The 11,651-nt window shown below is 30.8% G+C and overlaps 1 protein-coding gene across 1 annotated transcript; it reads right to left on the reverse strand.

The window, feature by feature from the left end:
* Nucleotides 1-6,611: 6,611 nt before the first annotated feature.
* On the reverse strand, nucleotides 6,612-9,323 carry LOC118041411 (histidine-containing phosphotransfer protein 5). The gene is made up of 6 exons (XM_035048730.2): nucleotides 8,718-9,323; nucleotides 8,330-8,460; nucleotides 8,151-8,219; nucleotides 7,888-7,959; nucleotides 7,429-7,501; nucleotides 6,612-7,097 (listed from the first exon to the last, which is right to left on the reverse strand). The coding sequence occupies exons 1-6, from the start codon at nucleotides 8,778-8,780 to the stop codon at nucleotides 7,047-7,049; spliced, it is 459 nt and encodes a 152-aa protein (XP_034904621.1). The 5' UTR covers nucleotides 8,781-9,323; the 3' UTR covers nucleotides 6,612-7,046.
* Nucleotides 9,324-11,651: the final 2,328 nt, after the last annotated feature.

The following is an 11,651-nucleotide window of genomic DNA, read 5'->3' on the forward strand; positions in this document are numbered from 1 at the left end:
CCCTTTCAAAACTCCACTGTATAGAAAACCGAGAAAAGAAGACAAAAAATAGAATGTTAATATATATTCATAGATTACAATTTAAATAGCACTTATAAAATTCATAAGACAAAATAAAGAAATCAATATCAACTAAAAACTAATCAAACTTAGACGCTACATAATCTAAAATACAAAAGATTTAATATTAATAGTTTAAAATATATTTTTAGACTTTACAGAACCGTAAAAGGTTGTCTATTAAGTAGTGTTTGGGAACGCGGTTTCAACCGCATTCCTAAAAAAATTCAAAAGTTTTTTTTTTGTTAAAATTTAATGCGGTTTGTATTTTTTGGATCGTTTTGATATACTGATATTCAAAAATAATTTTTAAAAAAAAATAAAAAAATATTATTAACATATATTTCAACGTGAAAAATTATTTAAAAAACAATCATTATTACACTGTGAAACATATTTAAGTGTGTGTATCTATACATGTGTGTGTGTGTGATATCAAGAGATGTTTTCTTACCTTAGGGCCGAAGCCAACTTCGTACAACAACAATCTTTTTACTTTTGAGACGGTACAACAATCTTTTTTACTTTTGAGACTGTAGACAATCTTTTATTAGAAGATTAAGAGACACGCTAAAGGGTGTTTAAGAATTTTTTTAAAAAATATTTTTTGTTTAAAAAATATATTTAAAAAATATTATAAAAAAAATAAAAATAAAAATAAAATAAAAAAACATACTTAAAACCATATAATTATCAAATAATTCAATATTAAATGGTAAAATTATAAAAAAATATATAATTTTAGAAACAACAAAAAAAAAACCTTTTAAATTTAGCAACTTACAAACTTTATGACTAAGATTGAGATAAAATTAAAATAAATAAATTAACTCATTTTAATCTTTAAAATTGATGATTCTATTCATAAAATAGAAGCTAACCAACTTTTTTCTTTATATATAGATGTTTTCTTCCCCTGGGGCCAAAGCTAACTTCGTTTAACAACAATCTTTTCACTTTTGAGACAGTACAGCAATCTTTTTTACTTTTGATACAGTATACAATCTTTTATTATAAAATTAAGATAATGCTGAAGGAGTATTTAAGAATTCACAATTATTTTTAATATCAATGTATTAAAATAATTAAGAATATAAAAAAAATTTAAAATTTAAAATCTGGTGAAATTATGGTTGCATAGTCCGACCAAACACTGCCTTAATATAAAACAAACTTAAAGGGAATGATACTCGACAAGACAACAATTAAATTGAACTTAAAAAAAAAGAGAAAAAAAAGAGAGAGAGAGAGGAGATTTAAGTGGTCTGATCACTGATTTTGGAATTCTTTCAAGATCATTATGAAAAAAATTGATAATATAACCGACTCATCTGTAATTGTTGCTACAGAGTCCACAGATTTATCCTGTCTTATGTTTTGCATTTATTTTGTGTGTGGTTAAAATTATTTTTTAAAATATATTTTTATTTAGAAATATATTAAAATATATATATTTTATTTTTTAAAAATTATTTTTGATATCAGCACATCAAAATCATGTAAAAACATTAAAAAATATTAATTTAAAATAAATAAATAAAATTTAAATTTTTTCAAAAATATTTTTGAAATAAACCGACCATATAAGTAAGTCTGACTTTAAGATTGACATACTCCCTATTTTGCTTGCTTCCACCACCCATTTTTAGCTAAAAAAAAAATCCCATAGACAACAATTATATATTTTTTAAAATACAGTGACAATTATTTTTAAAAATATATCAAAATTAATCGGTCCATAAAAGAGGCAAACTTACGAACCAATAGCATTAAATTACATAATGATCTGAATGGGACAAGCCTTATCTAGTAACTTATCTAATTTCTTTTTATCAAGGGACTGGATCTAAATTGAGCATTTTCAATCAAAATTAAGACATAAATCTCAGCCTTAATTCTTTTTTTTTTTTATATAGTCTTTAATTTGTTGCTTCTTCCATACACGCTCCCTCGTCAAGTACTGCTAACACTTACAAGACTTTCATCTTTTCTAGGTTAAAATTCTTGTTTTTTTGCAATGTGGTTATGGTTATTTTAAATAAATTTTTATATCAAAATACATATTAATAATATTTTTTTATTTTTTAAATATTATTTTTGACATCATCACATTAAAATATAAAAACATTAAAAACATATTAATTTAAAATTAATAAAAAATAATTTTTTTTAAAAATACTTTTAAAATAGACAGCCTTGGAGCCGAAGGGAGAAAGAGAGAGGAGCACATCATTCCATGAAAAACCATATTAATTAAATGCTGCATCGATCAAATTAAAAGCACGGCCCAGAACAAGCTGGTGATAAAATATGTACTGTAAAAAAAGAATATTGTCTTCACGGCTACATCACCGTGGTGTATTCCTTTATTGTATCATATCCTTTTTAATATATTTTTTTATTATTCTAGTGTGTTAATATAAAATAATTTTTAAATAATAATAAAATATTATTTTAATATATTTTTCAATAAATAATACTTTAAAAGATAGCTGCTCACATTCCGACACGCAGTACATGGATGGATATTATGATTGATTTAATTTTGAGAATAATTTGTCCTTTCTTGTTCAAGAAATTAAAACTGGTCGAACAAGATTTCTGTTTTCTTCTGGCGATTAATGGTAAAGTCGTCCTAGAAAGGCAGGAAAAAAAAAGAAAAAAGAATAAAGAAAAAGAAAAGGTGGGGCAACTGACAAAAGTCACAAAACTAATGGCATACATCTAGTGGTGTAAATGACATTGACAACTGTAGATGAAGCTAGGAAGAACTCAATCCACAACTCAAAAAGAGAAAAGAGCTTGGAAGGAGTCCTCGCGAGGAATATAATTAATGCAGAGATAATCGCTATCAAGTTTATTATTACTATATAACTATGATTATAGTTGTAAAATATATTAATAGAGGAAGGCCTTTCTCTACACCGATAGACACTGTGGATCGTATCAAAGAGTAACCGTGCCAGGCAGATTTTCATTTTGATCCGTGGAGTTTTCATTTCTTTTAATTTGCTCCTTGACGTTTTATATTTTTCATGTTTCAGTTCTTAAATTTTATTTCCAGTATGTTTTAGTCCATGAATTCTAAGAAATTAGAGAAAAAGTCACTGCAAAAAAAGAAAGAGAGAGAGATATTTTGGACGATCACATTATAACTATTAAAAAAAAAGCAAATCTTGATGGTAATGAGCTTGCATTTTTTTAAAATGAAAGCTTACTGGTAGTTCAGACTGTTTTTTTTCAGCTTTAATTATATAAACAATAAAAAGAAAAGTAGATCGAGAGTAGCTAAGAACATTTTTTTTTTTTTTGGTGAGCGGAATGTTGACTTTTGATAACTTTTCATCAATATTTTTTAATGAATCTCTCTCCTCTCTCTAAGTCAAGGATTTAAATGTAAATAAAATAAAATTTAAGATCAAAACTTTAAATTGTTAAACTAAATGGATCAAAAATAAAATCAATACAAATATTTAGGCAAAAATTTGTCAAAAGGCATGTCTTTGAACAATAAACCTAGAAAAGCCCTCTATTATTTTTTTATTAGATTTAATCTCTGATTTTTTTTTTCAGAAGCAACAAGACTAATTTTTTTTTATAAAATAAAACATCAATTTTATATCAAGATATTTTTAAAAAACCTTACTAAAAATAAATTATAAAATTTAATTCAAAACTAATATATTTTGAAATGATAAAATTAAAAATAATAACCTCTCATAGTGTTTTTTTTATAAAAAAACTGAAATCAAAACGCATCCAAGAGAACATGGTACCCGACTCCTACAAAGATTTTATGATTTATCAATCCTTAGTAGCTAGCTCCTCCGTGCCATTATCGTTATTACTTATCATTACTCTCTCTCGTTATGCCTAAAAAACAAGCAAAGTGTACCGAAGTAGCTAGGGCACGTCCAGGCAGCCCAGCGACCCGAGCCTCTCACAACGGGGTCCACAGTGTTAAATTTGCACGGGGATGCGTGAGGGCGATGGCACCAAACCCAACTACCCAAAATACCCACTCCTCTGTAATCATATGCATTTGTTTGGCATTTCCCATTATGGAGGCTTGAGGAGTTAGCTTTTGGATTTACATCTTGCTTCCACTGCCAGTATGCTAGGGTTACGTGTCCTGGGCTGCGCTGTCTTTGTCCTCCAGCTACGCAACTCTCGTGCCCTTCTTCTTCCCTGCCCTTCTTCTTCCCTTCCATGTCTTTTTTACGTGTTTGATCATCAACTGTACGTGTTCCTTGGTGTCCATGAATGCTGGACTATCTCGATGCCGAATGCATCCAGCACTAGCAAAATTCAAAGAGGAAATGATGGTAGGTAGTGTTAAAGAATAATATAAATCATATCTTTTTTATAATTTACCTAACAATTTAAATTTTTGAATTGAATTGATTCTTTAACATGATATCAAAGGTTTTAATAATCAAAGCCTAACAGAATAAACGATGTGATTAAACTTACGGGCCTGAATCTTTAAGAGGTGATCTCCAGCGTATGTAGGAGACAATGATTCGTTCCTTCATTGATGAGGATGGGCATCATCGGGGCTTCAAGGCATCACCACTGATCTCTTATATATATATATATATATATATATATATTCTACGCAAAGGCACATAAAGAACAATCAACTCCCACATCCATATATGTCTTTCCTTTGCCTGCAAAACGAGCTACAACCACCCAAAGTCACCGCTTTAAAGAGGTTGAGAATTCCAATTTTCACTCCTTGCCAGAGGAATGATGATCTTCTCTTGAAAACATTATTATTTTGATAGATTTTTGATTAAAACATATTTTGTAAACCAACGATTATTATATTTTTAAATACCATCTAAAATGACCGAGGATCATGTTTTTGAAAGAAATGAATACAGTCAAATATTTTTTTATGATTAATTTATATATATCTCAATTAATTTTTTAAAATTAACATAATTGATTTTACTCCCTCGACTAGAAGCTAAAGATAGTCATCTGTGACTTTCCAATTCCCACTTGGATCTGGCAAGTGATTGCTTGGCCCTGGTCCTCCAGCTATACTCTATAGATATGTGATGCATATGATAAAGATTTTCCAGTAATTGAGAAGAAACTCAAAGGACGTGTTTGCCCCTCGATATCAATTGAGTCGCTGGAAAAAATCATTGTAACACACACGATGACAGGTGTCTGTATAATTTCAGCTACTTTTTTTAGTTTTTATTTATAAAAAAAACAGCACCATCATCAAAAATATTTTACAAGTATAACTGGGAATTTATTTTTTTTGGTTCTAGCTTGGTATTAGGTGGTTGCATTTATAGAAATAGTATAACTAGGATATCTGCTGGATTTTTTTTTTAAATTTTTTAAGGGTTTTACCGTTAATAGTAGTGCTATCCTTGAAAATAAATAAAAATACTAATTGAGTTCAAGATTCAAAATTAAATCAAAAAATAATAAAATAGACAAAAATAACAACTTCTTAATCTAATTTGAAGGACTTCCCGACATTAACTAGTCATAACGAACCAAAACATTATAAAATCGGGCCATCCAGAATTTTCTAAAATAATTTGGACTGATCTTTAGATAAAAAATTATATTTATTTTTCATCAAGAATATTGTTTAGCACAACTAAATCTCTTTCTATAACTAGATATGTCCATTTGATTTAAAAATATAAATGTTAGGCTTTTCAAAGTGGTCAATAGATAAAAATAAACTTCATATCATTTAATGCAACTGGAATTGAAATTATCTCTAAAAATTCAAATTGGTAACACACATCAAAGATATTTTAAACAAAAAATCTTATCATTAGTTTCTTTTCTCAAAATATAAAATACACATTTTTTAGTTAACTGGGATGAGAATTGATTTTCATCTAATTTTCTTGAAATCACGAACTTTATAAATAATTTTCTTCAATTAAACTTGGAACAGTGAAAAAAAACTTTACAAATTACGGATTTTAATAGTGTTAAAAATAAAGTCAGGTATTTCATGATTTTCTCTATGATCTTGATGACAAAAAGGCATGCCCTTTCAGCAGAACTTCTGTAACAGTAGATATCTAGATATGGACGTGCATGGAAGGAGTGGTTTCGTTGGTAATATTTATCATGAATAGGGGATCCAATTGAGATTTTTGTTTTGGGGGACTCGACTGACATATGAATTTTAGCTGGGAGACGACCAAGTACTTCACCGGAAAAAGAGCATTATCACCAGAAATCGTGCGAGCAGAATTCAGAGGACGACTCCCTGCCTACAGATACAACAACCAAACTGGTGAAGAACAATTTGTTAACCTAACATGGGTTCGAGAATCCAATTGTTCTTTGCATTATCGCCCATGTTTTGGAGAATTTGCGCTCCTGCCTTCTATAGAATTATTATTACTGGACTTCTAATTAACATTAGCATGGACTCGGGCATGCCTTTTCCTGTAAAAATCAATGTTTAGGTAATGTAATTACGTTTTAACTAAAAAAATAAATAATAATGATAGTAAACCATGATAACTTAGAGAAAAAAACTTAAGAAAATAAAATTAAATGAAAAAAACCAATTTAAATCAACCCGAGATAACATAGATATATAACCTAATATATATAAAACATAGTTTCTAACAACATTTCAATTATGAAAGGATAGTTTTTCGAAGGAAATATTATTTCTGTATAGAAATTCATCTTCTACATTGCATTCGATGGCTTCCACTGATTTTCTAAAGCATGATGTGCCTGTAGACAATAAGAAGACTAGCATTCTAGTTAGATATATGCAAATTCAGACCTCTGAAAAACAAACAAAACATACACTTTGCAGCATCAGATGTAGAATCCTCATTAACAGCTACTCCACACACAAATTCTCAAGTCAAAGCTGCTTGAACTCAGTCTAAGTCTAAGACAAAATGAACATCTGAAGCATCAACCTTGCACCTTCCTGCTCCTGTCAAAAGGAAGTAGGGTTTTAACAATACCTATTGCATCGCAGGAATTGATCCTCCAGCAGCGACTATCTGCTGCTCCAGCTACAAAGTCCAACAAAGGGGAGTAAAAATGAATACTAACATTAAGATACTAAAATCACTGATATTACAAGATATTCAGATGTTGAACAAGCAAGCTGTGTTTCTTGATCACCAAAAAGACAACAAGATAGTAAAGGAAACTCTTCCCGCAATTCTTCTTTACAGCACAAGATCAGGAACTGGAAGTTAAATCAAATGAAGCAAGTTTTTTTCAAGGCACGTAGAGCAATGAGCTTATTTTCTGGCATATAAACGGATGAAATAGATGGTGGGAATGCTTTCTTTGATTATCAAATACCTCCTGGGAAACTAAAAACTACCTTAAACTTACCTTGAATAAAGCTTGAAGATTGTTCTTCAGTTGAATGCACTCATGATTCACTTGTTGGAGACATCTCACACACCTGCACCAACAATTAATATCACACCAGTGAATCAAACTCCAGTCACAGATGCTCAGACATTTTGACAGATTGATAATGTAATTTCATTCTATATAAAAAGCCATATAAGATCAAACCAATTAATTAGCATAAATAAAAAACAGTTTACATCCCCTAGCTTCCATCTAAGATTAACAATTGAGAGGACCAGACTAGGATACCCACCCATCATGATCGAGTGAAATTTAAATTAAAGAAAAAAGTTTAATTTGATTTTTTCGACCTAAATCTTGTATGATCTCCAATAAATCAGCATACTTAGTCTAGGGATTTATAATAGAGAAACTTCCAAGCGCAAATGGCTAACGTTAGAAGGACATGCAATAAAAGGGTGAAGAGAAGCTTACCCGTCACGGTTTTGGCCTTCACAGTGAGTCTTGAAGGCAATGCAGACATTTTGAATTCTTGCTGCACCAATGCTGTTAACCATACAAAGGAATACTGTAAGCAAAACAAATAATAAAAGAAAAAAGTGACACAAGTTTCGAAAAATCCCTGGGAATGTATTAGACTATCACTAACATTGTTGCAGCAAATGGATTCAATAAACATCTGTATGCGATCCTAGAAATGAGTAGAGCACCAATCAGGAAATGAGTTTGAAAGTTACCTAGAACTACTACCCTTCAATTGATGAACATGAGAATCTACCTGCTTGAAATCTACAATCTGCTGTTCTCTGAACGTACAAGAAATAACCCAAATAAGCAATTTTGGAATCAAACTTAGTAGATATACAAGAAATCCAAGAAACTAAAGACAATAAAGGTTATGGGACAACACACTCACAAAGCTTTGGCCATATTGTTAACGAGCTTCTCACAATCTTCAAAGAAAAGAGACACCACTTCCACCACAAAACCAGGACTGCTCTCATCTTGCAGCCTCTGCAACTGAGTAAACTGATCGTCCACAAAACCCTTCTCAAAACCAAAAACACCCATTATTTAAAAAACAAAATATCACCCAAGAAGCTTATTCCACCAAAGCTTAAGCTTAATCGATTTTGTATTCTAAAGAAATTAAAAACAACAAAAATGAGTTCTTTTTTGTATCCTAATTATGATTTTCCCAGAAACACTCTCCATAGAATCAACAGACAGGATGTTTAGAAAGGAACAACCAACCATCCTTTTAAAAAACCCAACGAAACAGAAAGAGAGATGTATACACTGACCTCTCGGTAGAGAAAAGCTGAGAAATCAGCAATCTGTCCCCGCAACTGACTGAGAAGATCCATGGATTTAGGTTTTCAAAGAGTAAAATGTTTACAGGGACCGGGATTAGTTGACAATACTAACATCAATCAATCAAACAGGATTCTTTTCTGGCTTCGCCTTAAATAGTCAAGTACATATGACTTTTAGGAAACGCTCAGGTTTCCAGGAAACTCCCTGATGAGTTGCCCAAAAGATTCTCCAAGTGGATGAACCATTCATTATTCACTGTTTTTGGCCTTTTCTTTTCTCTCTTCCTCTTGTTTCTGGGTAGTACCTGGTGCATAAAAGATTGGATTCCATGGAAGAATAAAAAACCTTATCTTTGCACTACCAGCTCATGGTCGGCTCAATCCAGGTGAGGTGTTGTCCACTTTGGCCACTAAATTTATAGTTTTTTCCCAACTCCCACGAAAGGCACTTCATGCTTTTGTGACTTTGACGATCCTTGTAAGCCTAACACCATTTTATAACTCATCCGATGTAAGATCGTGCCTAAAATTAACATCAGAATCGTTTGATTCTTGATTTCATCCACAACCAAATCATGGTATCAATTTTGTTCTAAATCTAGAAAATATTATGTTATTTCTCCAAGTTATGTTACGAGTGGGCCTAAAATTTCTTGAATATAAAAATAAATCAAGATAATAAATAAATAAATCCAAGTATATGGATAGAAAATAAAACTGGAAACCAGTGATAACATAGTTTGATAATATTTTTTTTTTATTTAAATAAAATCAATATGTAACGTTTTAAAAGATTATCCCACCTTATTGGATAATCAATATTGTTCGATAATAAATGCTTATTTTCATCCAGAATATCAAATGATTTTTTTTGTTATATGAAGTTATTTGAAATGATGAGATTTTCTATCTCTGATAAGATAATATATTAAAACGAAATTTTCTAACCAATTCCTTAACAAAAGGACCCCTTTTCTTTTTCTAAGTCTATGCCTTGATTCAACGATCCCAGTTCCATTCCAACATTAAACCTAGCGAGAGGTTGTTGCTGCAATTCTTAACCTCTTTTTTTTTTTTTAGGAAAATTTGTCCTGAGGATTGTAATTAACAATTCTTCGACGGCCTGTTTGTATGGCTTCTCTTCAGGCTATTCAATGTCTCTTCCACAAAAACTGACATCAATCACGAAATTGTTCTTCTTGTAAGAGGTGATTGGAGAGGTAGCATCCGCCTGTGACGGTGGTATGGTTTTTACTTAGAGGGTGTTTGGGAGTGTGGTTACTGTTGCTTTTTAAAGTGTCAGCACATTATTACTTCCAAACTAAAAAAAAAATTCTTATGAAAAGCGCTTTCAAACGCAATCCAACAGCCCCTCCTTGCAAATCAAATTTCTGGAAAGGCTAAGGCGCCTGGGCCTCTCAGGCCTGTCCGTTTCCTCTTGGCCATCTTATTTTTTGTTTTGTTTACATGTTTTTCGCCTCTTATTTTTTTAAAACAATTCGGGGAGTGGTTGGAAAAACAAGATAAATTTTGTGCTTTAAAACCAACTTTTCAATTATTTTTACCTTAAAACATCATATAAATAGCTTGTTTAGGAATGTAATTTTGATTGTAGTTGTGGTCACGGGCGGAACAAGAAAGAAAAATCAAGGGGAGCTAAATTAAATAAAATTGTTTAAAAATGTTAAATTTTCCATTATTTTATACAAGGAGGGGCTGGGAAAATTTTCCTTGCAGGGCCCGTCAGGGCCCCTGCCTGCCCCCCTTCCTCCGTTCACTGGTTGTGTTGTTTTTTAAAGTGTTTTTCATGTTAAAATGCATCAAAATAATATTTTTTTTATTTTTTAAAAATTAATTTTGAGATCAGCACATCAAAACGATTCAAAATATATCAAAAATTTTAATTTTTGACAAAATAAAAAAATTAATTTTTTTAAAAACACGAGTAATTCAACTAAAAACCTAGAAATTCACAAGATTGGATCTAATGTTTTAGAAAATTTTAAAGCCAAAAAATACCATCCAAAGGAGCTATTAGACATCAAAATCAATTTTTTTCATGGTTGAAATCAACCCCTACCAAAACTTTTCTCTCTCACTGGAATTCGATTACTCTCCCGAAACCATAGAATAATAAAACAAATAATAAAGTTGTGGGCTGGAAGTGAAATTTAAAAAGCTACAGGGGGACTGAAAACAAATAAAGATTTCTTTTATTATTTTGTTAATTAGTAATCTAATCTAATTGGTCCCCCGTGTAACAAATATGTTTTTTTCTTCCTTTTTTTTGCGTACGTTGTAGCTCTAGAAGAGCAATATTTTCTAATGTTGAATAGTTCTAAGATGAAATTGATGGAATTTACTAGTTTGGAATGAAATCGAGAATTATTTAATATTTAGTAATCTAATCTAATTTACTAGTTGCTAATCATAATACATAAAAGCAACAAAATTAATGTATATTTTCAACATAGGTTTTAGACCCGGCCCGGTCCAAGGGTCTGGGTTCAGGGTTTGATCGGGTCACCGCGTCACCCAAGTTTATTTTTTTAAAAAAATAAAAACGACATGTCGTTTTAGTAAAAAAAAAAAAAAATTCAACGGGTTGCAATCTGGCTTTCTAATCCAAGTTCAACCGGGTTGTCGGGTCACACCAGGTTTTTTCTTCTCTTATTTTTTCTTTCAACCCGGCCTGGTTCCAGTCCCGGTCAACCCCATCAGCCGAGCCGAGTTTTAAAACTATAATTTTCAATGCTCTTCATATATTATAAGAAAATATCATTTTAAAAAAAATAAACTTAGCTACATATAAGGTCATTTATTAAGAATTTATTCTTCAAGGAATAGGTTACTAATAAACATCATGATTGGAAGGTATATTATTGGCTCCCTCCAAATTTACCATTAATTTCACTCATTCAG

The sequence above is a fragment of the Populus alba genome, chromosome 14 (assembly GCF_005239225.2).
Source record: "Populus alba chromosome 14, ASM523922v2, whole genome shotgun sequence".
NCBI classification, from domain to species: domain Eukaryota; kingdom Viridiplantae; phylum Streptophyta; class Magnoliopsida; order Malpighiales; family Salicaceae; genus Populus; species Populus alba.

Bases quoted from the DNA above. Each gene is read 5' to 3' on its own strand.
- LOC118041411 (XM_035048730.2), bottom strand. From the start codon at position 8,780: ATGGATCTTCTCAGTCAGTTGCGGGGACAGATTGCTGATTTCTCAGCT. The intron at 8,220-8,329 runs GTGAGTGTGTTG...TTGTACGTTCAG, and splicing joins AACAATATGGCCAAAGCTTT to AGAACAGCAGATTGTAGATT. The intron at 7,098-7,428 runs GTAAGTTTAAGG...TGGACTTTGTAG, and splicing joins ATCTTCAAGCTTTATTCAAG to CTGGAGCAGCAGATAGTCGC.